The following is a 27,497-nucleotide window of genomic DNA, read 5'->3' as shown; positions in this document are numbered from 1 at the left end:
AATTAATAACCCTGCCTGCACAACATGGCAGAGCAAGATCAACTTGTTTCTTAACACAGCTTTACTTGAAGTGCAGGAGAGAGTTTCAGCGTCACAAAATTGTCCTTAAATTGTCTTGAGGTTTATTTTGTAAGCCATATTATAGAAACTTTAAGGCTCAGCCATTGTTAGTTAGCCAAGTAGCTGCCTCCAATATCTCCTTGCGATTATTTAAAACTGTGTTACTTCAGGGAGATAGTGGCACAGTGGTATTGTCACTGGACTAATAAACCAGAGAGCCAGAAGTAATGCCCTGGGGAACCCAGGTTCAAATCCCACCACTGCAAGTGGTGAAATTTGAATTCGATAAAAATCTGGAGTTAAAAGTCTAATGATGACCATAAAACCATTGTCGATTGTCGTTAAAAATCCATCTGGTTCACTAAAGGAAATCTGCCACCCTTACCTGGTCTCCTACATGTGACTCCAGATATAAAGTAACTGCCCCCTCAAGGGGTAATTAGGGACGAGCAATAAATGCTGGCCCAGTCTACAATACCTGTGTCCCATGAACGAATAAAAATAACTATTCTTGCCTTCAGTTATTGGGATTTTTACATTCCGGAGATTCTAGAATTAGTAACCATAGAGTATGAGCTCAGGTTGCTTCCAGAATGAGACTTCAACTGGGTTTAATAAACAGCTGGGTTCAATAAATGTGGCCATGAAGCTATTGGATTATCTACAAAACACAACTGGATCATCAAAACCTTCTAGTTGCAAGAGATTTTCATTTGCTACATAAATTGCCGCATAACTTTTCAAATAAAACAATATTTGACCTCAGGATGTCCCCAAGTGTTTTACTGCCAATGTTGAAACGTAGGAAAAGTGCCAACCAATCTTTGCACAGTAAGGTTGGGGCTGGTTTAGCTCACTGGGCTAAATCGCTGGCTTTTAAAGCAGGCCAGCAGCAGGTTCAATTCCCGTACCAGCCTCCCCGAACAGGCGCTGGAATGTGGCGACTAGGGGCTTTTCACAGTAACTTCATTGAAGCCTACTCGTGACAATAAGCAGTTTTCATTTTTCATTTCATTTCAAGTTACCAGCCTGAGTATTTTTTTTTAACATTCTTTGACGAATATTGTTTTGTTTAATATAAATTTAGAGTGCCCAATTATATATTTTTTCCAATTGGAGGCAATTTAGCGTGGCCAATCCACCTACCATGCACATCTTTGGGTTGTGGGGGTGAGACCCACGCAGACATAAGGAGAATGTGAAAATTCCACACAGACACTGACCTGGGACTGGGATCAAACCTGGGTCCTCGGCACGTGAGGCAGCCGTGCTAACCACTAAGCCGCCATGAAGCCTCTTTTGAGGGATATTGGCCAGGACACTGGGGAGAAATTCCCAGATTTTCTTTTGAAAATGGAGTGCAGATGTGACCTCTCGTCCAAAAGAACACGCTTCTGACCATGCAGCACTCCCTCAGTATGGCACTGGCATGTAAATCTAGATTATACACTCAAGTCTCTGGAGTGACACTTGGCCCCATCACAACAGGCACATGGGATATTTGCCTTTATTAGCCGAGGCATAGAATATAAGAGCAGGGCAGTGATGATGGAGTTGTATAAAACGCTCGTTAGGCCATAGCTTGAGTACTATGCGCAGTTGTGGTCGCCACACTATAGGAAGGATGCGATTGCACGAGAGAAAGTGGAGATTCAGATTCACTAGAATGTTGCCTGGCTGGAGCATTTCAGCTATGAAGAGAGGCTGTTTAGGCTGGGGTTGCATTCCTTAAGAGCAGAGAAGGCAGGAGGAATCTGCTGGGGGGGGGGGGGGGGGGGGGGGGGGGGGTGCTGACTGAGGTGCACAAAATTATGTGGGGCATAGAGTAGATGGGAAGAAACGTTTCCCCTTAGTTGAAGGATCAATACCAAAGGCCATAGATTTAAGGTAAAGGGCAAGAGATTTATGGGGAATAGAGGAAAAAATTATTTCACCCAGAGGGGATGGGAATCTGGAACTCCTGTCTGAAAGGGGGGACAACGCAAAACATTTAAGAAGCATTGAGATGGGCACTTGAAACACCAAAGCAGACAAGGCTACGGACCAAGTGCAGGAAGATAGGATTAGAGTAGAGTAGATTGGTGTTTGATGGTCGGCGCAGACACGATGGGCTGAAGGACCTCTTTCTCTATGACTCGATAACAAGGAATATAGTGACAGAGCAGAGAAGTGTCACTTGTGCAATTTTGGTTTCCACACACCCAGAGATACACAACCTGGAATTGTGGTGGAGGTAGGTTCAATCGAGGCATTCAAGAGGGCATTAGATGATTAGTTGAGTAAAAACAATGTGCAGGGCTTTTTGTTAGTGGTCTGATTTTAATAACGGAGGAAAATGAAATCTAAATGGAGCAATGTCTAAGTGCAATGAGAAATCTTGCCTGGTTTCCATGGTGCCAACAACACCATCTTCACCAAGCAGGAGAGTCTGGGCTTGTATTTGTTAAGAGCAGAGATTCCCAAGCTGGAGTCCATGGGAGCCACCTGGGGGGTGGGGGTGGGGAGGGTCCATAGCAAAAGAGGCACACTTGAAAAAATTGAAAGATGCTGGCTTCTGGAGACATCAGACTTGGATTGGTCAAGCATTGACAGTGGAGTAACGGAAAGAGGGGACCTCGGAATAGACCCTGGATTGGGAGCCAGAGCAGGCTGCTGGCCAGTGCGGGCCTCGGAGTGGGGTTGCTCGCCAGTGCAGGCCTCAGAGTGGGATTTGGGAGCCCAAGCAGGCTTGGAGCGGGATTTGGGGAGCCCAAGCAGCCCTCGGAGCAAGAGAAAGATGAGTGAGTGTGTGTGAGAGAGGGGAGTAGAGTGTGTTCAAGACAGCAGGCGGAGTATCTGTGAGGGGGGTAGAATGCATGACAGAGCAAGTGTACAGTGGGGGACGAGTGCATGAGGGGGCAGGTGCATGGGGGGAGTGCGTGAGGGGGGGGCAGCGTGTGAAACGGGGCGAGTGTGTGTGAAAGGGGGCAAGTATGTATGAAAGGGGGCAAGTGTAAGTGAAAGGAGGGTTGTGTGTGAGAGGGAGGGTGTGTGTGGCGGGGCATGTGTGTGAGAGAGGGGGTAGAGTGTCTGAGAGTGGAGTATAGTATGTGTGAGGGATTGAGTGTGAGACAGGGGGCTGAGTGTGTGGGGTGGGGATCAGTGTGTGAGGGGGTTTAGTATGTGTGAGACAGTGGGTGTGTGAGTGTGGGAAAGTGAGACGTGTGCGTGTGAGAGGGAGAGATGCAGGTGTCCAATATGAGAATCGGCTTTCCGGCATCTTTCCTTCCATGAAAAATAACAAAAGTTAAGAATTAAATACTTTATTGATAAGAGAACATTTTAGACTACCCATTCCTAAAGTGAGTAGTACTTCCAACAGTTAATATTAAAGGGCCATGGGAATGTGGGTTGGCCAGAGGCGACTGTGAGGGGGCATGGAGCTGATGAATCTATTGTGACTGTGTGGTTTCCTAATTTCTAATGTGCATAAATATAGCTAGAAAAGATTGTTAGGGTAGCATGGTAGCACAGTGGTTAGCACTGTTGTCTCATGGCGCCGAGGTCCCAGGTTCGATCCTGGCTCTGGGTCACTGTCCGTGTGGAGTTTGCACATTTTCCCCTGTTTGCATGGGTTTCGCCCCCAAAGATGTGCAGGATAGGTGGATTGGCCACACTAAATTGTCCCTTAATTGGAAAAAATGAATTGGGTACTCTAAATTTATTTAAAAAAAAGAAAAGACTTGTTTACATTTGGTTTCTGTGTTCTCACCAATGTTGCAGCAAAAAAACGCCAACACTATCAGAACACTTGGCATTCCCTGACGCAGGCGGGAGGTCACTTGGGGATCTGCGGCTTGAAATGTTTGGGAAACCCTGTTTTAGAGTAGAGAGAGTAAGGGAGATCTAACGGAGGTGCTTATGGATGACCAAAAGGGTTGCTAGCTTTTATGCATGGGTCTCGGGGGAGGAGAGCAGCAGTGGAGGTGGGTTGGGGATGTGGGATGTCCAGACATGGAGGCAGTCATAAAGTTCAAGGTAAGGAAATGCTTCTTCACAGAGTAGAAACCTGGAAAGTCTCCATTCTAGAATTGAGGAAAGCTAATTATAACAATATTAGGCGGGAACTGAAGAACCTAGATTGGGGGAAGATGAGGGTAAATCAACATCTGATATGTGGGAGGCCTTCAAATGTCAGTTGAAAGGAATTCAGGACCGGCATGTTCCTGTGAGGAAGAAGGATAAATATGGCAAATTTCAGGAACCTTGGATAATGAGAGATATTGTTGGCCTCGTCAAAAAAAAAGGGAGGCATTTGTCAGGGCTAAAAGGCTGGGAACAGACAAAGCCTGTGTGGAATATAAGGAAAGTAGGAAGGAACTTACGCAAGGAGTCAGGAAAAAGGGGTCACGAAAGGTCATTGGCAAGTAGGGTTAAGGAAAATCCCAAGGCTTTTTACATGTACATAAAAAAGCAAGAGGGTAGCCAGGGAAAGGGTTGGCCCACTGAAGGATAGGCAAGGGAACCTATGTGTGGAGCCAGAGGAAATGGGCGAGGTACTAAATGAAAACTTTGCATCAGTATTCACCAAAGAGAAGGAATTGGTGGATGTTGAGTCTGGAGAAGGGTGTGTAGATAGCCTGCGTCACATTGAGATCCAAAAAGAGGTGTTAGGCATCTTGAAAAATATTACGGTGATTAAGTCCCCAGGCCTGATGGGATCTACCCCAGAATACTGAAGGAGGCAAGAGAGGAAATTGCTGAGGCCTTGACAGAAATCTTTGGATTCTCACTGTCTTCAGGTGATGTCCCGGAGGACTGGAGAATAGCCAATGTTGTTCCTTTGTTTAAGAAGGGTGAGGTTAAGCAAGGATAATCCAGGGAACTACAGGCCGGTGAGCCTTACGGCAGTGGTAGGGAAATTACTGGAGAGAATTCTTCGAGGCAGGATCTACTCCCATTTGGAAGCAAGTGGACGTATTAGCGAGAGGCAGCACAGTTATGTGAAGGGGAGGTCGTGTCTCACTAACTTGATAGTTTTTCAAGGAGGTCACAAAGATGATTGATGCAGGTAGGGCAGTGGATGTTGTCTATATGGACTTCAGTAGGGCCTTTGACAAGGTCCCTCATGGCAGACTGGTACAAAAGGTGAAGCCACACAGGATCAGAGGTGAGCTGACAAGATGGATACAGAACTGGCTAGGTCATAGAGGGCAGAGAGTAGCAATGGAAGAGTGCCTTTCTGATTGGAGGACTGTGACTAGTGGTGTTCCGCAGGGATCAGTGCTGGGACCTTCGCTGTTCGTAGTCTATAAATGATTTGGAGGAAAATGTAACTGGCCTGAACAGTAAGTTTGCGGATGACAGAAAGGTTGGTGGAATTGCAGATAGCGATGAGGACTGTCAGAGAATACAGCAGGATTTAGATCGTTTGGAGACTTGGGCGGAGAGATGGCAGATGGAGTTTAATTTGGAGAAATGTAAGGCAATGCACTTTGGAAGGTCTAATACAGGTAGGGAATATACAGTGAATGGTAGAACCCTCAAGAGTATTGACAGTCAGACAGATCCAGGTGTACAGGTCCACAAATCACTGAAAGGGACAACACAGGTGGAGAAGATAATCAAGAAGGCATATGGCATGCTTGCCTTCATTGGCCGGAGCATTGAGCATAAAAACTGGCAAGTCATGTTGCAGCTGTATAGAACCTTAGTTAGGCCACACATGGAGTCTTCAATTCTGGTCGCCACACTACCAGAAGGATGTGGAGGTTTTAGAGAGGGTGCAGAAGAGATGTTGCCTGGAATGGAAGGCATTAGCTATGAGGAGAATAAACTTTGTTTGTTCTCACTGGAACGACAGAGGGGCAACCTGATAGAGGTCTACAAAATTATGAGGGGCATAGACAGAGTGGATAGTCAGAGACATTTTCCCAGGGTAGAGGGGTCAATTACTAGGGGGGCATAGGTTTAAGGTGCGAAGGGCAAGGTTTAGAGGAGATGCACGAGGCAAGTTTTTTTACACAGATGGTAGTGTGTGCCTGGAACTCACTGCCGGAGGAGGTGGTGGAAGCAGGGACCATAGTGACGTTTAAGGGGCATCTTGACAAATACATGAATAGGATGGCAATAGAGGGATAAGGACCCCGGAAGTGTAGAAGATTTTAGTTTAGATGGGCAGCATGTTCGGCACAGGCTTGGAGGGCTGAAGGGCCTGTTCCTGTGCTGTACATTTCTTTGTTCTTTGTAGAAGTTGCTGACGCTGGAGATTAATTAAAAATTTCAAAACAAGAGTGCCAGATTTTTATTGGACAAGGGTGTTGAGAAATGTAGAGCCAACCATTGGAGAGATACAGATCAGCCAGGGTCAATTGAATGCAGAACAGCCTTGAGGCACTGACTGTCTCCGGTTCCTAGGTTGTTCCGTGCAAACCCACTAAACACTGCTTGCAAAACCGTCTCCACAATCTCCAAAAAATATTCGAAACACGGAATGAGGACAATTTAAATATTTATTCATAAAACCATTCAAAACCCATGACTAAGAAAAACAAAACGTTATCTACAAGAAAAAAGATTTACAAGACTACCAATGGTCATAGACCTTTGCTAACATAGCTCGCTCACCCCCTCCTTACATATTTCTATATTTACACCGCTACCATTTTGTTTGTACACACACTTACAAAAATATTGCTTTAAATCAAGACATTAATTGTGGCTTTTTCAAAATTACCTCCAAAACAGAAAAAAAAGGATAATTTATTTTGGATCTAGAAAACAAATTGGCCTGATTTGGTTGCATTCAGGATGTAAAGTTAGTTGGTTTGGCTGGGTAAATACATTACTGTGTGGTGCCAGCTGAGGTTTAATACTTGGCAATTGATGATAGATGCAGGCTGCCAAGAACACGGTGTGTGAAATGAAGAACAATAGTGGCAACTAAATTCTCTTCCGCCATTAATATGTTGCCGAGTTACCATGCCCAAACCAATCAATTGTTGAAATATTTGGCAAAATACATCTAAGCGATCTATATATATATATATATATTTATATGTATACCAAAAAGGAACTCTGCGCAAAGGTAAAATTTACAGAACAGGTAAAAAAAATGAAAGATACAAGGTATATCTTTACATTGTGCCCGGCACGCAAACCAAAACCAAAGAGTCAGAGGGAAAGTTTAAATACCCTGGGATGATTCGGAACAAAATATATACACACGCAGTTCTCTGTCTCTCTCGCTGGGTGCAGAGGCCTGTACATTCCTGGGTACCCTGGCGCACTCTGCGACTGAGGAGTGTAGAGCCTCCCCAACTTCTTCCAGGATGTCTTACCGCTGCACTCATTGAGAGCTTGGAACAGAACAGAACTCATCGCACTCAGCACACATTTATACTTCAATCCCTTCCTATTTAAAAAATATTTGTTTGGCTGAACGGGGATAGCTCTCTGGAACTCCAAGAGAAATTCGAAGGGCTTGTTGGAGGGAGTGGGGGTGGGTTGAAGAGCACCTTTGATTTTCCAAAGTTGGGAATGCATCAAGCAGGAATCCCTGCCATCACCCCACCCAGAGCCATCCCATCCTCAGGATATTGGCGCTTGGGATTTTAAATCCATCATTTTGACAGACTGCCAAAGATCGTTTGTATCGGGAGACACTGACATCCATTACTCCTGACCACTTCCTAAAGCAGACTTCACGAGCAACCAACCTTTCACCCTGAAGCCACCCCACAATCAGATGTAAGACACTATGAAATTAAGCTGCACAAAGTCATGACGTTACCAATAAACGACAGAGACAATTGTTTGTGTCCATTGGCCTGCAAACATACTGAGAACGGGGGAAGCCAACACAGAGATTGAAGCTGAACAGAAGGCATTTCAGAATTGATGGCGGCTCTATAAAAGGTATCTTGGCAGAATTTTCCACAAGGTTCCATCGCAATTCTATCAAAAATACAGGTAGGTTCCTATTGAAGAGGGACTTCAGCTATTCTGGTCAGAAAGATTGCTGCACACAATGGCTCAGCTGCCATACCTGGCTAGGCCACAGAAGAGGAAGAATCTCATTTAAACAACTCCTGCCTTACTTAAATTTCTGCCGTGGATTATTCAGCAATCATCTGCTCTATCTCGCCTTTCCTCCCCCCGCCAGACTCACCAGAAAAAAAATTGGTCATGGGAGACGAATGTTGATTCTGTCTCTCCACTGGCCTCTTCTGCTTCTCATGCATTGGGCTGTACGACACGATCACTCTGAGTCTATGCAAAGCTTTTATCTGGACTGTGCCTTTTTACATGGCCACTTTCAACAACTTTCTTGTCTCATTAAGGGGGCCCAGTCCAGACCAGCCCCTCTCAAAGCAGGGAAAGCCAAATCTAGTTACAGGATATACAGACAACGCAGCTGGGGGCTTCTTGAAGGTTTCTATCAGCCGAGTCTCAAACATGGCTCCATGAGAGGGCATAGGAAAGGCGTTTGCTTTGCAGCAATGCACATGACCATTCTTCAAATAGGGATTTCAGCTTTTGGTTATTCTGTTAGGGACACAGGCAAAAAGGTCCAAGGAAATATGACGCATGGCACGACACAAGTGAATGCAAAACCTGCTTTAGTGCCTTTGCAAAGAAGCGATAATGTTCTTGTTTTGAAGAATGGGACCTTCTCTTGGACCTTAAAGCCAGAACACAACTCTGAAATGGTTTCACGACACTGGATTGAAGAGGTGCCTGCACCACATGGATTTTGCTGACCTATACTATGTGGGCACCAGAAACAAAGGTTTAGGTTCTAATGGAACAACAATACCTGCAATTTTATATTTCTATTAGAAATTTACATTGATCTCTAACGGGCTGTATAAAACTAATACCTAGCAATGTACTATAACATGTTAAAAAGAGCAGATAGCATATTGCGTCATTATTTTGAGAAAGAACCACACTGCTTGGGGTCCAAGATGTTGTATTTGAGGACCATGTTTAACACAGAGCCTTCAAGGTAGTCGGAAAAAAGTAGATATTTGAATTCCTATTAATTTGTATAGAATGCCAACAGGATTCGAGCACAATGAACCAACAGCATAGACATTGATGCTTTCCAAATCCCCAAATCAAATAGGGCCTACAACAATCCAGAACATTGTAAGCCCGAATAGGTGAGCAGCTTGATTCTTGACAGATCATCAGACTTTGGGGATGGATGTACGTGGCACAGGTTTCAAGATGACCGCTGACATAACATGGTCCCAGTAGTTAAGGAGATGGGGGTCAGGCTTGGACACTCATTCTGAAATCAAGCTAAAGCTCGTCTTGCCACGAGGTGAGGAGATGGGGTGAACACATACCTTATTATTCATTCCATCTATTTTCCATGGTCACCATTTTCCAGCTGCATTCAGGTGTGAAGAAACGTTGTTTTGGGGGTTGGGGGGGGGGGGGGGGGGCGCGGGGAAGCACACGTCTGCTCCAATGTTTCAGAATAATCTGCAACTTCTTTGTAAAGTCACATGACATCACCCTCTTCCCTTCTCCGAACTACACAACCCTTATTTCCCTGAGCTGGGTCCGATTGCGGTGGAGTTTAATGGAGATTTAGGATGGCTGCTTTACACTTTCCTAAACATTCACCACCATCAAAAGTGCCATTGAAGTCAGCATTGGGCTCTGAGATTTCTATTTAAATAACCAAAATGTACAGTAACAGACATGGTTTTTCCCCATTTACATTTTAAACCAATCAGGTCAGGCTTTCCTGCAGTCGACTGAGAGTTTTCTTCCTTGGCCTTCATCTTTTTAATCGACAAAACTCACTGTTAAAATTACAAAAGAGTTAAGAATTGTTTTGAGAGAGAACAAAGATGCGGGAGCTGAGAAGGAAACGCTTCTTCATTCTTGGAGGTGTCATGTTTGGACAGTTGGGTCCTGATAAAAGAGTTCCGAGTCGGCAGGTGGCGTCTTTAGGATGCTTCACTGGCTGAAAACCTAATGCAAATAAAAGAACACAAAATCAGAAAGGAAAGGTGGCATTTTATAAAGAACTCTCTGCATCCTCTGTAAACCCGAGGCCATCCAAGAATGTGCTGCCCATGTCCTACCAAGACCAATTCATTCTCCTGTAACCCCTGTACTCAATGACCGACATTGACACATGGTTCAGCAATTCCCGACATCTTAACCTTCTTGTCTTTGCTTTCAGATTCCTCCAGAAAAACGGCAGAGACAACAGCTGCTGAAAAGGCAGCATCATCTTTGCCTTTTCCCGCCGAGATCCCAGGTTCGATCCCAAATCTGGGTCACTGTCCATGTGGAGTTTGCACATTCTCCCCATGTTTGCGTGGGTTTCGCCCCCACAACCCAAAGATATAGTCAAATTTTTAAAAAAAATTTTTTTTTAAATCTTTGCCTTTTCCAGAACACAAGAGGCTATTAAAGCCTGATTCCAAGCCCACCTGCAAAGACCTCCTGATACAAAAGCTGCAGTGTCTTATTTCACCCCCTTATTTCAAAACTTGTCATTCCCAGCTAGTTTCAGTCAAATGACCAGTGCTGGTATTGTTTAACCAGAATGGTATCGAAGTCCAAAGATGTCACTGTGCAATAGGACACAGATGGTGGTTTCACGCTTATTCTGTTGATAACTGGTCCCTTCAGCTCTCTCTTGTGAAGCATTGTTCTTGGAGATGAGAAGTCTAGAGGCTTGCTAATTCTGTGTTGAGAGAGATCTCCAAACAATAGGAGTGAATTCCTCAAAGGGGTATTTGTATAGGCATGTCCGTTCAAGGGTAACTACCCCTTCCCAAAATTAGGAATAAAGAACTTTCTGGAAACTTGAGATATTCTGTGCTAACACTGTAATGATCACTTGGCCATTGGTAACCATCTTAGCCACCTTGTGAGTGTCCATTTCAAATCATACAGGACAGTTCCAGAAGCTTCCACAGGAACACAGTCCAGGTTTGGAATCATGAATAAGACTTCACAATCCATGGCAAAGGCATGAGGTTGAAACTCAGTTCAAGAACTTGGAATTTTTTTTTGAAAGTCTGGAAGTGTAAATATGGTGGCAATAAAAATGGCCATGAAGCTGTTGGACTGTTGTAAATACTCAACTGGCCCACTAATTTTCTTTCAGAAAAGAAACCCTGACTCCTTACCTAGTCTGTTCTACATGTGACCCAATCCCATGCTCAATGTGATTGACGCTTTACTGCCCTCTGAAGTAGCCACAAGCCACTCTGCTGCATCTTAAGCAAGTAGGGAAATGAGTAATAAATGCTGCCCCCTACCAGTCAGTGATCCTCAGGTTAAATCACCATTCGCCAGCTCTCGCCTTCAAAGGAGAAAGTAGCCTATGGTCATCTGGGACTGCGGCGACTTTACTTACACATCCCAATATAAAAGCATAGAAGTCTTCAGGTACTTTTTGCACATTTAATTGTCGGGATGTTTAATTTAGTGTGATTTCGACACAATTAAATGAGGCATTATATGAAGAAGCACAGTGGTTAGCACTGCTGTTTCACAGTGCCAGGGACCCGGGTTCAATTTCGGCCTTGGGTGACTGCCATGTGGAGTTTGCACTTTCTCGCTGTTTCTGCGTAGGTTTCCTCCGGGGTGCTCTGGTTTCCTCCCACAGTCCAAAGATGCGCAGATAAGGTGTATTGGCCATGCAGGGCAGCATGATAGCACAGTGGGTAGCACTGTTGCTTCACAGCTCCAGGGTCCCAGGTTTGATTGCCGGCTTGGGTCACTGTCTATGTGGAGTCTGCACTTTCTCCCTGTGTCTGCGTGGGTTTCCTCCCACAAGTCACGAAAGACGAGCTGTTAGGTAATTTGGACATTCTCAATTCTCCCTCTGTGTACCCGAACAGGCGCTGGACGTGGCGACTAGTGGCGCTTCACAGTAACTTCATTGCAGTGTTAATGTAAGCCTACTTGTGACAATAAAGATTATTAAAAATTGCCCCCAGTGCCCAAAGATCTGAAGGTTAGGTGGGGTTATTGGGTTATGGGGGATAGGGCAGGGGAGTGGGCTTAGACGGGGTGTTTTTTCAGAGGGTCAGTGCAGAGTCGATGGGGTGAATGGCCTCCTTCAGCACAGTAGGAATTCTATGGATTCTATGGTTTTAATTCTATGGAAGTGGGCAGATAGCTGAGAGCCTTGTGGGCATTGATGGTGCTGCACGTTTTCTACTGAAATTTGTGTTTACTCTAAAAAGACAAATAAGCAAGATTTAAACACAGCATCTGTTAGAGGAAGCATCAGTCATGTGACTGTGGAAATCCCACATAATTCAGCTTGTGCGGGTGATTCATGTCGCTAATCTACAATTTTTTATTATTATTATTATTATTATTAATAATCGGTCATTTTGATTGGGATCTAGTGGAAGGGGTTTAGACCTACTCAGCAGGATGGCTGTACGAGCTCAAACAGCCCATACAATAAGGGAAGCTCACTCAAAGCCATCAGAGCATCCCGCTAGCTTCAATTGAGAGCTGGAGTTCTGGTCTCCACTCTCCGGGAATGTCTGGAATGGGGTTTCCTGCCAAGTCACATGGGATTCACTGTCACTGAGCCAAAGGCACACTCCACTTGTGAGGTAATGAATTATAAATTGCATATTCCTGTTTGGCCTCATATGCTTCATCATTATTTTTACCTCCTGTTGACGGAGATTGAATGACACTGGTAATACTGTAAATCCAGTGAAAGAACAAGTTTCCTACCTCAGCTCAAAGTTCCGACCGAACCTTTGCAACACCAGTGTGGTGAATGTATTGCTGTAACAATTCACCATGTGTATATCTGTATTATGCTGTTGCCCATGTGGGCTCCACCTATGGACCATTGTAAGGTATTACCTATGATGTAGCATGTTGGGGCCTGTGTGGGCTCCGCCCCTGGCTCCACCCCTTGAGGGGAGGTATAAAGAGCAGTCGCCCTGTAGGCGGCTCCCACTAACAGATCAGTCGCAGGCAGGCACTGTTCTAGTTGATTAAAGCCACAGTTTACTTCTACTCCTGGTTTTGTGTGAATTGATGGTCGCATCAACCAGTTTTTTTATTCCCCCCTGAAATGAATTATGATCAGAAGTGAGTATGACAAACAACAACCAGCGTTTATTGCCCATCCCTAATTGCCTTTGAACTGAAGGGCTTGCTGGGCCATTGAAGAGGGCATTTAAGAGCCAACCACATTGCTGTAGATCTGGAGTCACATGTAGGCCAGACCAGGTAAGGACGACAGATTTCCTTCCCTGAAGCACATGAGTGAACAACGATCTGGAATGGTTTCATGGTCATTATTAGACTTTTAATTCCAGATTGTTTGTTTTATTGAATTCAAATTTCACCATCTGCCATTTGATCCCGGCTCCCCAGAGCATTACCCTGGATCCCTGGATCAATAGTCCAGCATCAATGCAGCCTCCTCCTCAGACCGAGAGGAGTTTCTACTGGAATCCATCACTAGCTGGAATCCCCGGTGAGCACTGTGCCGTCCAACGTGAGTCAATCGCAATGGCAAGATCCAATCTGGAGGACAGCTAGCAGTCTGTTCGTCATACCTTGTGCTAGACAGCTATAACTCTGGTTAATCAACATACAGGAAACTGTCACTAAACCAATCACTATAAATAGCTACAGCAGCAAGGCCAGAGGTTCACCTACATTGAACTCCTCCACCATATCCTCGTAATCCCACCTAATATTTGGATACTAAGGGGAAATTTAGCATGGCCAATCCACCTAACGTGCACATCTTTGCACTGTGCGAGGAAACCGGAGCACCCGGAGGAAACCCACGCAGACACGGGGAGAAAGTGCAAGCTCCACACAGTCAGTCACCCAAGGCCAGAATTGAACCAGGGTCCCTAAAGCTGCGAGGCAGCAGTGCTAACACTGTGCCACCATGCTTTACTGGAGCAAGTCCCTGGAGCGAAGCTGTGTGTTCTGCCACAGGATTGTAAAACAGATTTCCACTAACTCTAGAGGAAATATTCGACTTGAAGAATCCATTGAATCAATGAGAGTATTATTTAGTTATTACATGGAAATCTTCCAGGTGTTGAAAATAACTATCCTGTGTTCCTGCTAATGGACCCTCCCAGATGGTGTTCATATCAATAGGGAGATCTGTTATTTTTTGAGAGGGCGTTATCTCAGAGATTACAATGTATTATCTCGCTGCTCAGTTGGGAGCAATGTTTATTACCCTTGCCCTTCCCCTTTAAAGCCACATAATGTAACCTTTGTTCAAAAGGCACATCCCAAGTATAGACACGAGGCTGGTTGCTGCTGCCGGGGATTGTTTGCGGATTGGCAACACCTGGTAGATTCCTGGCTCCGGGTTGGACAATCGAACAGCAGGAAGCGACGCTTTCGATTTTGTCCCCCAAATTTAACTTATTCACTGGGACGTGCCCCAACAGCTTAGCTGTGGTTTGGCCATGCAAATGAAGGGTAGACTTTGCATACATACAATTTTCAAGATCTGATAAGATTAAGACAAACGTTTCATGGAGATAAAGGGAATGCAAAACAAAGGGAAGGCTATAAGTGGAAGGAACATGACGAGAATTTTGTGTTTTTAGCCATTGCCACAACAAGAAAACTTTGCACTCATGTAGCACCATGCCGAGGTGCTCCGCAGAAGACAAAGTTAACACACACACAAGGAGGAAATGTTAGGATTAATTAGAAAGTTAGGATACAGCTACAGCACGTGATTCGGAAGGTAAATGGAATGTTTTCATTTACTTCAAGGGGAATGAAATATTAAAGTGGGGATGTTTTGCTACAGTTGTACAGAGCGTTGGTGAGGCCACGGCCGGAATTATCCGTCACGGGTCCGCCTCGCCACCGCTGCGAGCGAGGGCGTGGAATTTGGCACTCAGCCAAATTTTCCATTCACTGCAGCGGGACGGGAGAATCCCGCTGCCGGGAACGGATGGAGATTCCCGCCCGATATCTGGAGTGCTGTGTATAGTTTTAATGTCCTTATTTAAGAAAGGACAAAAATGCATTGGAAGCAGTTCAGACGAGAATCACACCTGGGACGAAGGGGGTTATCTTATAAGGTAAAGTTGGGAAGGCTGGGCCAATATCCATTGGAGTTTAGAATATGAGAGGTGATCTTATTGAAGCATGTAAGATCCTCAGGGTCTTGACAGGGTGGATTCTGAAAGGATGTCTCCCCTCATGGGAGAGACTAGAACCAAGGACACAGTTTAGAAATGAGGGGTTCTCCCATTTAGGATGGAGATAAGAAGAATATCTTTTCCCCTCAGATGGTCGTGAGCCTTTGGAATTCTCTTTCCCAGAGAGCGTGGAGGCTGGGTCATTGAATATTTTTACGGCAGCTGTATATAGATTGTTGGCTAAAAAGTGAAGGAGGGTGGAATGTGGAATTGAGACCACAATTAAACCAGCTTCGATCTTATTGAATGGTGGAACAGGCTCCAGGGGCTGAATGGGCCTACTCCTTCTTCTAATTTGTACATTGGTACGTATTTTCTATATACCTTCATGAGATGTGGGCATCGCTGGTTGGGCTAGCATGAAGAGTCATTGGTGTGGAACTGGAGTTATATGTAGGCCAGGCGAGGTAAGGATGCCAGAACTCCTTCCCTAAAAGGAGATTGGCGAACCAGATGGGTTGTTCTGACAATAATTCCAGATTTTCATTGAATTCAAATGTCACCATCTGCCATGGTGGGATTCGAACCCCAGAAAATCACCTTGGGTTTCTGGATTACTAGCCCAACAACAATCTAAGCTAAGCCACTGCCACTGTATGTGACCAAACATTTTGAATCATAGAATCATAGACTTTACGGTGCAGAAGGAGGCCATTCGGCCCATCGAGTCTGCACTGGCCCTTGGAAAGAGCACCCTACTCAATCCCATGTCTCCACCCTATCCCCGTAACCCCATCTCACCTTTTGGACACGAAGGGGCAATTTATCATGACCAATCTACCTAACCTGTACATCTTTGGACTGTGGGAGGAAACTGGAGCACCCGGAGGAAACCCACGCAGACACGGGGAGAAAGTGCAAACTCCACACAGACAGTTACCCAAAGCCAGAATTGAACCTGAGACCCTGGAGCTGTGAGGCAGCAGTGCTAACCACTATGCCACCGTGCTGCCAACTGATCACAAGAGGGTCACAGAGGGAATTCAGGGCTTAGGGCCAAAGGCATGATCCACAACAGTGGGGCAATGTGAGAGGGGGAAATGTGTTAAGAGCTTGTGCAAGAGGCCAGTGTTCTCAGAAGGTTTCAGGGCTGGTTATAGAACATAGAACATAGAAAATACAGCACAGAACAGGCCCTTCGGCCCACGATGTTGTGCCGAACCTTTGTCCTAGATTAATCATAGATTATCATTGAATTTACAGTGCAGAAGGAGGCCATTCGGCCCTTTGAGTCTGCACCAGCTCTTGGAAAGAGCACCCTACCCAAACTCAACACCTCCACCCAACACTAAGGGCAATTTGGACATTAAGGGCAATTTATCATTGGCCAATTCACCTAACCCGCACATCTTTGGACTGTGGGAGGAAACCGGAGCACCCGGAGGAAACCCACGCAGACACGGGGAGGACGTGCAGACTCCGCACAGACAATGACCCAAGCCGGAATCGAACCTGGGACCATGGATCTGTGAAGCAATTGTGCTATCCACAATGCTACCGTGCTGCCCTTAAGAACAAATAAATCTACACTATATCATTTTCCCGTAATCCATGTACCTATCCAACAGCTGCTTGAAGGTCCCTAATGTTTCCGACTCAACTACTTCCACAGGCAGTGCATTCCATGCCCCCACTACTCTCTGGGTAAAGAACCTACCTCTCATATCCCTCCTATATCTTCCACCTTTCACCTTAAATTTATGTCCCCTTGTAATGGTGTGTTCCACCTGGGGAAAAAGTCTCTGACTGTCTACTCTATCTATTCCCCTGATCATCTTATAAACCTCTATCAAGTCGCCCCTCATCCTTCTCCGCTCTAATGAGAAAAGGCCTAGCACCCTCAACCTTTCGTCGTAAGATCTACTCTCCATTCCAGGCAACATCCTGGTAAATCTTCTTTGCACCTTTTCCAGAGCTTCCACATCCTTCCTAAAATGAGGCGACCAGAACTGTACACAGTACTCCAAATGTGGCCTTACCAAAGTTTTGTACAGCTTCCTGAGTTAGAAATTGATGCAATTTGTGAAGCTGTGAATCGATTGATATTACTGCTCCACAAATGTTTACGAGCATGGATTTATTTAGGTTTAGAAAGGTCGGACGATAAAGAAAAATAAATACTAATACAGCTAAACAAATATCTCAGTAAATAACCTCAGATTTAAAAAAATATTTTTTTTAGTAACCAATCATTTTTTCCAATTAAGGGGCAATTTAGCATGTTCAAACCACATTCCTTGCACGCAAACACGGGGAGACTGTGCAAACTCCACACGGACAGTGACCAAGAGCCGGGATCGAACCTGGGACCTCGGCGCCATGAGACTGCAGTGCTACCACTGCGCCACTGTGATGCCCTACTCAGATTTATTATTAACTAATCTGTGACTAAACAGAGGATCAGTATTCAAACATTTCCCAACATGGCACTAACCTCTGAAACCTGTCTATTAGTTTCTTTATCATCTTCTCTGTGATTCCTGGGCAGCTTGCTTCTACTGCGTTGATGCTTTTTTCAAGTTCGTTTAATGCTTCAGTCTTCACTGCGCCACCTCTTTCCTGTTCTTTAAGCTGGTTTGGGAAAAATGCATGGGTTTTAGTCCTGTCCTGAATACTCCCTCTTGTGAAAATAAAGCAGGCGCACCCTTACAAGCAGCCTCAGCATTTCACCCACCTCAGCAAATAGAGGAGCAATCACGGTCGATAAACACGTTGATAACTTCTTGAGGTCTTGGTCCTATAGAGCGGAAGAATGAAAATGTTAACAGCTGCTGAGATGAGTGTGAAAATACTGGCGGAGGCACCTCAGCCTGGACTTGTGACTACAGCATGCAATCCTTGAAACAAGAACGTTTGGCAAAATCTGTCTCTATTTCCTCTCACACTTCACTGTTGACATGAAGTACGGAGTTGTAATTCCACTCCAGAGCGCCAAACATAAAATCCTAGTCAACATTCCCAGGCAGTGCTGAAGGGGTGCGGCACTTTAGGTGGCGAGGCCATTCAGACAGTATGTTCTTAGATGGTCATGAGAGATCCCACTCCACTATTTAAACAGCGGCAGGAGACCTCTCCCCTAACCAGTGTTGCTCTGTCCACTGACACCAGTAAATTAGATTAGCCAATCATTCTCGCCTAATATTTGGTGCGAGCTTGCTGTGCGCAGTTTGGACTCTGCTGGGCTTCCTCCATCAAATAAATTAGCTTCTCAGCTGCTCATCCCGCGGGTCTCTGTCGAATATCTTTCCTTCACAACCTGCTGCTCTTTTGCAAATTAAACAGCCCTATTCTAAAGGAATTCAGAAGGAAGTGTAAGGAGGGAGGAGTAGCAGGCCCTTCCTTGCGGAGAACATTTAGTTACTTACTGTTCCATTCTGCAGTTTCTTTTGGTCAGGTTTCTTTCGAACTGTGGTGAAGGACCACTCGATGGGTTTGGCATTTTTATTCTCCTTGTCATTACTTCCACTAAAGGAGAAAAAAAAAAGCAAAGGTCACAGGTCCATGTTGCATCTCTTCAGAAGTGTCAATGTTACCTTCTCGTTCATAGACAGGCTCTTCAACCATGGGAAGGTCTCACCCACGAACCCTGCTTGATACTATTCCTGCACTGCTGCTGCCACTGAGGTCAGCTTGCTCCATACGGAGCAGTATACACTAGGCCGTGACTTTATCCAAACCGTCACTGGCCAATGACTTGCCCAAAGACAGGAGGTTTCCAGTTTGGACTCAGGCTGACTTTGCACACCTCACAATGGAGTGCGCGCCAAGAATTGGGAAAGACAAGCAAGGAATTATACAACATCCCACAGGAAGAAATGATTTTCAGAGCATTCATAATCAAGTCTTTGCGAATGTTTCCGAGCCTCATGACAGCTATGACTCAATGGGTAGCAGTCTGACTTCTGACTCAGAAAACTGTGAATCAAGACCGATTCCATTGCACTAAATGTTGGCCAACATGCTCTGTTTATACTCGGGGAGTGCAAAATTGTCCAACTGTCATATCTGAGAGTCAACGGCAGTTCTCCCTAGTGACTTGGCCAATATTTATCCCTTAACCAACGTCATTAAAAATAGTTTATCTCAGAGGGCCAACGCTTCAACCCAAATATTTGTTAACAGCTTCAACGGCAGGAGGATACAACAGAAATGAATAGTAATTGAAGAATGTGTCTGTGCACGTGTGCCTGTCGGTGTCTTGTGTGTATGGTGTGTTGGTGTGGATGCGTTCTTGGTGCGCACGCGCGTGTGTGTATGAGAGCAAGAGCATGCGCACGCATGCATACATGTGTATCTGTGTATGGATGTGTGCGCACTTGTGTGCATGTGCCCATGCATGTGTGTCTCAGCATGTGCATCGCTCTCCATGTGTGTTCGTACCTGTGGTTCTGGGTTAAATGACTGAAAGTGACATCAGATTAGTTGTATATGAACATGTTTTACTATCAGGCCTTTATGCCATATCAGCACCTTCTTTAGTCATTAACTTAACCCTGATCACTCCCTTTGTCTTATGCCCATGACATTTTTGTCAAATCGCTCCAAGCTCCCACCTATCCTCGACCTTTTATTTTGCTCTGCCTACTCTTAAACAGTATAAGATCCATCACATTCTCTTTAGTGAGTATGTGGACTCGAAACATTAGCTCTGTTTCTTTCTCCACAGATGCTGCCAGATCTGCTGAGATTTTCCAGCATTTTCTGATTTTATAATCTGATTAGTTGCTGCTATTGCGTTATTAATTTCCTGATTTAAAAATATCCTGTTCACTGACAGCTGGTATGCCAACAGTATGAACTAACAGTGCTTCAAGAATGACAACAAAAAAAAACTGAGTTAGTGATGAGAATCTATTCTTTCAACGTGCACAGAGCTGGAGCAGAAACAGCAACCAGTTTGATGGTGTCTATTATAGCAATAAATTAGCATCCACCCAGTCAGGATTAACAATATGCGACAACCCATCCTCTCAGGAGACATAACATTCAGTCAGAAGTGACAATGCCATTGACAGAAGTGACTTTCTTCGAGGCCTATGCACCACTGCATTTGGCCAAGATGCTACAGACATTCTACACCAATTTGCCTGGCCTCTCAGAAGGAGCTTTTTATCCAGCGCCTCTTCTCAAAGGTGGGACCAAGCACAGGGAATGTGTCTTAAAGCGCTCCTGCTTTTTATTATGGCATCTCAAGTTATGGAAGATCAGTGTGAGCTGTTCTATGAGGGCTCTGATTTTCTCCTTTTTATTCTTCTTCCTTGAAGGAAAAGCAGGAAAAATGTTGGAATGTGGAACTAGGTGGGTTGGTCTCGCAGAGAGCCAGTATAAACATAATCGGGCAGAATGATCTCCTTTGCTGAAATCATTCCATAATTCTATATTTCCTGGTTCAGTCAGGAGGGGAAATGGCGTAAACCTCTTCAGATTACCTCAAAGTTTTAATTTCAACTTGAACATTTCTTGATCTTTCCCTCATTTTAGGATTCTGAGAGCTGGCATCAGCTGCAGACACATTAACACTGAATCCTCTGGAGGCTAATGTCACCCTCTTTCTGGGCCAGTGTCAAAGCTAGCTCTTTATACAGTCAGCTGATACATTCAAATAATCCTTAAATCCTTTACTGGATAAGTGCCGGTAAATGGGATTAGATTGACATTTGATGGCCAGCATAAACATGGTGGGCTGAAGGGCCTGTGTCTGTGCTGTATGACTATAACTACAACATTCCATTTAAGACAAATTTTGGGCTCTTGCAGCTGAAACAATAATCAGCTCAATATTTACCATATGCTCGGTTTTGAATACGCAAAACTTCCCATTCCTGAAATCATGCTGACTGCCTCTTCTCTGAATCCATACCGACCGTCCTTTCCCAAATCCATGTTGACCTTTCCTGAATTTATTTGAACCTTTTGCAATTCAGCATCGCCCACCCTATCCCAAATCCATTCTTGAACCCATTTTCCTTTCCACATTCCCGCTGTTAAGATTTGCTTCTCCTGATATTTCCTTGAAATGTGATTGGTGAATCTTCTGTACAATATGAAGATATCTGCTGTGTGGTTTTCAGACACACAAGACTCTTGATTCATTCATTTTTGGTCTCCTTATCTAAATAAATGATGTGGCGATCCTGCAAGTCCTGGCTTGAGACAATTCACACCTCTTTAACCTGTGATTATCCCTCTCTCCAGTTGCTCCGCCTGGACCTGTAGACCTAAGACTCACATTCAAAGTATCATCCTGCATCTTTGACTTTGTCTATATTTATGTTTCTAGAACCCACCTGAGGAAGGAGCAGTGCTCTGAAAGCTAGTGATTCAAAACAAACCTGCTGGACTTTAACCAGGTGTTGTAAGACTTCTTACTATCTAAAGAAAGATAGACCAGCATACAGCGGCACGGTGGCACAGGAGTTAGCACTGCTGCCTCACAGCACCAGGGACCTTGTCTGACTGTGTGGAGTTTGGACATTCGCTCCATGTCTGTGTGAGTTTCCTTCAGGTGCTCTGGTTTCCTCCCACAGTCCAAAGATGTGCAGGTTAGGTGGATTGGCCATGCAAAATTGCCCCTTGGTATCCAAATAAGTGCAAGTTTGTTGGGATTATGGGGTGTGGGTCTAGGTGGGGTGCTCTTTCAGCGAGTTGGTGCAGACTCGATGGGCTGAGTAGCCTCCTTCTACACTGCAGCAATTCTATGGTTCTATGGAGGCAATCCAGAGAAGGTTCACTAGATTGATCCAGGGGAGGCAACCTTATTAAAACATGTAGGATTCTCAGGGGGCTTGGTAGGGTAGATGCTGAGAGGTTGTTTCCCCTTGTGGGAGAGTGTAGGACCAGAGGACTTAATCTCAGAGCAAGGGATTACCCATTTAAAACAGACATGAGGAGGAATTTCTTATTTTAGAGGATAGGGAATCCGTGGAATTCTTCACCGCAAGTTGTAGAGGTTGGGACATTAATATGTTCAAAGCCAAGATAGACAGATTTCTGATCAGTAAGGAAATCAAGGGTTATTGGATAAGACGGGAAAGTGGAGTTGAGGGTTATCGTATCAGATCAGCCATAATGTCATTGAATGGCAGAACAGAATCGATGGGCCGAGTGGCCTACTTCTGCTCCTACATCTTATGGTCTGAGATTCAAATATTTCAGTCTCATTTGTTGCACTCCAATCCTCAAGAATCTGACATCCAACATTCATTGGTTGCCCTTTCCTTAGTGCAAGCGACCTTTTCTCAGCTAATCGATGGTGCAAGGCATCACAGTGGGGTCCTATCACCAACACACCTCATCAGACAATGATTAGGGTCCTGAGGCAACTGTCAAGGGTCTAGCTGTGACCAAACTTAGATCCTCACTTGCTTACAATCAACTGGAGTGGTGGAGGTTATGTAAGGCACGAGGCTCCACAATAGCGATTCCAACAGGTTGGAGGTTATTCAAATGAAAATCATTCCCAGGGAGTGGGTGTCACTGAGAAGGCAGGCATTTGTATAGAATCCCCATATTGCAGAAGGCAGATAGTTGGCCCACCGACCCTCCGATATAGCACCCCACCTAGGCCCACTCCCTTGTCCTACCCCTGCGACTCTACCTAACCTGCACATCTTTGGACTGAGAGGGGAAACTGGAGCATCCGGAGGAAAACTACGCAGGCTTGGGGAGAACGTGAAAACTCCCCACAGCGAGTTACCCAAGGCTGGAATTGAACCCGGGTGCCTGGCGCTGAGGTCGCAGTGCTAATCACTGTGCCACCGTGCCTTTGCACGGTTCTAATTTCCCCAAGAAAGTGATCACAAGCCGCGTTCTTCAAACATTCAGATAAAAGCAAGACACTGCGGATGCTGAAAATCTGAATTAAAAACTGGATGAACTCAGCAGGTCTGGCAGCATCTGGGGAGAGAGAAAAACAGAGTTAATGTTCCGAGTCCACCATGATTCTTCCTTGGAACTGTTCCGAAGCGTTAACTCGTTTCTATTTCCCCACGTGCTGCCAAGCCTGTCGGACTTTCCAGGCACTTTCTGCTTTTCTTCTTCAAATGCTGCTCAGTCGCAGTTTGATATAATGAGCAGCTCATTTGGTTATGCAGAGGACAGTCCAGAGTTCACCACTTGGGTGTGAGACTGGAGTCACATCTAGGCCTAGACGGGGGAGGACAGCAGACCTCCTCCACTAAAGGATGATATTAAAACACTTGCATTTTATCTGACAGTCTGATAGCACAATGGTCACTTTTTCTGGCACCAGCTTTTTTGTTTACTTTCAGAATTATTTTCAAACGGAATTCAAATCCTCCAGCCACATTGGTGGGATTTAAATCATGGATGGTTCAATCAGGGCCTCTGGTTCAATAATCCAGTCACAGAACCACTGGACTTCCCGTGATATATGAAAAAGTACTTACGAGTCGGACTCATCTGAGCTGGAGTCATCATCGCTATGTCCTTCTGCCTTCCACCTCTTATACCCGTCAATCAGTTCTGTTAGATAAGAAGTCTTCTTGCAGTTTTTAATGATGAACTTATGTTTGAGTAACTCCTTGGCTGTCGGACGCTGAGCAAATATGGAAAGAAAGATGGAAGGTAAGTAGGCTCTGCTTCTTGGGACACTTGTACTGACTCCCTGCAAACTGATGGAGAATTCTCCTCATGACTGACAACCTCTCACTAAGAGTGTGATTGCCTTTGTGTGAAACAGCCTTTGGAAAAACTTTTTTTTTTTTTTTTTTAAATGGGATGTGGGCATCACTGGCAAGGGGAGCATTTGCCACCCACCCCTAATCGCCCTCGAACTGAGTGGCCCGCTCGACCATTTGAGGCGGCAGCCAAAAGCCAACAATGTCGCGGTGGATCAAGAATCACCTGTAGGCCAGACTGGGTAAGAAACGCAGGGTGAGCGAGGTGGGTTTTTACAACAATCGATGACAGTTGTCATGGTCACCATTACTGAGAGTAGCTTTATATTCCAGATTTATTAATTGAATTTAAATTCCACTCGCGACCGAGGTGGAATTTGAACCTATGTCCCCAGAGCATTGGGCTGGGTTACTCAGTGTATGAACTGAAATGTAAACGCAAGAATCAATTTGGAGTGCCATTAAACATGGTAATGTTTGCTCGTCAGCACAGAATACAAGATCTGAGCTCTGAGGACATGGAGGAAATTCTGTTTTAAACCTTCAGCTTTTAAAAAATATTAAACCAAGCGCCAGCCAGGGTCCATGGCACAAAGGGTATGAGCATGTCATGGGGACGTGGAATAGGAAGGGTTTCCCCAATAATAATTACAGAAATGCAAAACTATAGAGTAAATTCCTTAGATACTTACAAACGAAGGGTCCTTATTCAAACATGAGTCTACAAACTCCTTAAAGGACTTGCTGAACTCTCCGCTTAAAGTTGGCGGGTTGTTCTTGGGTATGAGAAACAGAACCCTCATTGGGTGCATGTCTGAATTGGGTGGCTCACCCTTGGCCAGCTCAATGGCTGTAATTCCCAATGACCAGATGTCTGCCTGAAAACAAAAGAAGGGATTCACTGAGACACGTACGACACACTGCGCAAATACAGCCTAACGCGCAAAACGTTATAGTAAATGTTATGGGCAGCACATAAGAATTAGAAGCATCTTGCCCTTAGAGCCTGCTCCGCCATTCAACGAGATCATGGCTGATCTTTTGTGGGCTCAGCTCCACTTTCCCGCCCGAACACCATAACCCTTTAATTCTTCAAAAAACTATCTACCTTTATCTTGAAAACATTTAATGAAGGAGCCTCAACTGTTTCATTGAGCAGTGGATTCCATAGATTCACAACCCTTTGGGTGAAGAAGTTCCTCCTAAGCTCAGTCCTGAATCTACTTCTCCTTATTTTGAGGCTATGCCCCCTAGTTCTGCTTTCACACGCCAGTGGAAACAACGGTAGCATAGTGGTTAGCACTATGGCTTCACAGCGCCAGTTCCTGGCTTGGGTCACTGTCTGTGTGGAGTCTGCACGTTCTCCCTGTGTCTGCGTGTGTTTCCTCCGGGTGCCCTGGTTTCCTCCCACAAGTCCCGAAAGACGTGCTATTAGACAATTTGGACATTTTGCATTCTCCCTCAGTGTGGCGACTAGGGGCTTTTCACAGTAACTTCATTGCAGTGTTAATGTAAGCCTACTTGTGGCAATAAAGATTGTTATTACCACAGTTTAGCTTAATAACAGATGTGGGCTGTTTCATGCCACAGTATGAAGGGCAAGAAGGAAGGGGGGATAGAAAATGAAAGAGAGACTGAGCGTAACAGAAGGAATAGAGAACACAAGAATGAGAGGAAGGGTAAAGAAAAGAAAGGTGGAGATAGAGAGAAAGAGCTCGTATCGTGCAGAATATCTGCAAATTGTTATGAGCATTACGGCCAATGAAGAGCTTCTGAAATCTAATCACTTGTGGGCTGAAGGAAAGATGGCGCCCAATGAGATTTGCTAGGGTTACTGGGAAAGGAGAAAGGAGTGGGACTGGATGGACTGCAGGATATTGATTGGCCAAATTGCCTACTTTCAACTGTAAGCCTGTCTAAAATGATGTCAAGTAAACAGAGGTGAGGGTACTTGGTCTGGCTCTGAAATCAGTGATGAGAGGTCATTAATCCAAGATAAAGGTAAGATAAAAGCCGCCGTAGTCCTAGATGACCATAGGCTGCTTTCCCCTTTGAGGGGGAGAGCTGACTGGAGGTGGTATAACCAGAGGATCACCACACCTCAGGCAAGGGGCAAGGTTGAGAAGTCAGGCCTTCATGAATAACCTCAACTAATTCCCGAATTGAATCGGCGCTGCTGGCCTTGTTCTGTATCACAAACCAACTGTCCAGCCGGTCTCCAAAGTAAACATTGAGAGGGACAGAGAGGTTAGGAGAAAAGTCTTTACGTTGAAGGTTCCCAGAGTGTGGAATTTTTTTTACTGGATAACAATTTGCATTTAAGTAGTGCCTTTAATGTTGTAAAACGTTCCGAGGAACTTCTCAGGAATGCCAAAACAAATCTGCTGCTGAAGCCATACTTGAGATGTTAGGACATGGAAGTGCCATAGAATCCCTGCAATGCAAAAGGAGGCCATTCAGCTCATCAGGTCTGCACCGACCCTCTGAAACAGCGCCCTACCTAGGCCCACTCTCCCATCCTATCCCCATAACCGCACCTAATCTGCACATCTTTGGACACTAAGGGGCTTTTTTTAGCATGGCCAATCCACTTAACTTGAACATCTTTGGACCCGGAAAAATCCCACGCAGACACGGGGAGAACGTGTAGTCTCCACACAGACAGTCACTCAAGGCCAGAATTGAACCTGGGTTCCTGCCGCTGTGAGGCAGCAGTGCTAACCATTGTACCAACCGCACACCAAAGAATATCTTAAAGCAGGAGGGCGTGTGAGAGAGAGGCCGAGAGGTTTCGGGAAGGAATTACACAGTTTAGGGCCCTCGGCTGTTAAAGGCGTGGCCAACAGTTGGGGATTGGGAGACGTTTGGAGGATTGTGGGACTGAGGGAAGTTACAGAGAAAGGGAGGCAGGAGGGTGGGTGTGGTGGGTAGAGGGAGAGAGCACAGAAGGAATTAAGTATGAGACTGTTAAAACAGGGAGGTTGCGAGGTCAGCCAACACAGCAGGGATAGGGGAACAGGATTTTGTGCAGTGAATTGTTTGTAAGGGTAAAATTGATAAATATTTCAAGTTGAGGGCAATTTAGGGTCTGAAGAAAGCAGGATCTAGCTTTGAATTGTTGGCAAAGTGGTGGCACAGATATGATGGACCCAATGGCCTGTTTCCGTGCTGTGGATTTTGAGGGTTGCAAGCCATTGCTGTGCCACTCTTACCTTGGAGTCGTAAGCAGATTGCTGAATGACCTCTGGTGCCATCCAGAACGGCGTGCCGACGAAGGTATCCCGTTTAATCTGCGTGTCAGTCAGCTGACCAGCCACACCAAAGTCCGCCAGTTTGACATCACCTTGCTCAGATAACAAGACATTGGCAGCTGGAGGAGCAAGAGAAGGAACACAGTAGGTTGAGAAATCGTTCGCACCATGATACACAGAAGAGAGCCCCGGCCGAGCCAGTTTTACCTTTGATATCCCTGTGGATCTTCTTCTCCGAATGTAGGTAGTCCAAGCCTTTGAGGATCTCCTTCAGCATGGTAGCAATTTGGAATTCGTCGAAGGGCCCAGCTTGAAGCTGGAAGAGAAACTTTGATTAAAAACCTGCAACTGGTCCG

The 27,497-nt window shown here is 45.2% G+C and overlaps 1 protein-coding gene across 1 annotated transcript in view; it reads right to left on the bottom strand.

Moving 5' to 3' along the window:
• Positions 1–6,533: 6,533 nt before the first annotated feature.
• stk26 (serine/threonine protein kinase 26) overlaps positions 6,534–27,497 on the bottom strand; it is a 164,907-nt gene continuing 143,943 nt past the window's right edge. Inside the window, exons 4-11 of the mRNA XM_072505037.1 lie at positions 27,349–27,457; positions 27,103–27,260; positions 24,583–24,768; positions 23,660–23,808; positions 18,617–18,716; positions 17,926–17,988; positions 17,686–17,822; positions 6,534–10,032 (exon numbers count right to left, since the gene is read on the bottom strand). Coding sequence (XP_072361138.1) covers positions 10,008–10,032; positions 17,686–17,822; positions 17,926–17,988; positions 18,617–18,716; positions 23,660–23,808; positions 24,583–24,768; positions 27,103–27,260; positions 27,349–27,457 — 927 coding nt within the window. The 3' untranslated portion in view covers positions 6,534–10,007. The remainder of the gene's footprint in view (positions 10,033–17,685; positions 17,823–17,925; positions 17,989–18,616; positions 18,717–23,659; positions 23,809–24,582; positions 24,769–27,102; positions 27,261–27,348; positions 27,458–27,497) is intronic.

The sequence above is a fragment of the Scyliorhinus torazame genome, chromosome 5, assembly GCF_047496885.1.
Source record: "Scyliorhinus torazame isolate Kashiwa2021f chromosome 5, sScyTor2.1, whole genome shotgun sequence".
Classification (NCBI taxonomy): domain Eukaryota; kingdom Metazoa; phylum Chordata; class Chondrichthyes; order Carcharhiniformes; family Scyliorhinidae; genus Scyliorhinus; species Scyliorhinus torazame.
Note: the sequence above shows the minus strand (reverse complement) of the source record. Positions and strands in the feature narration are given on the sequence as shown.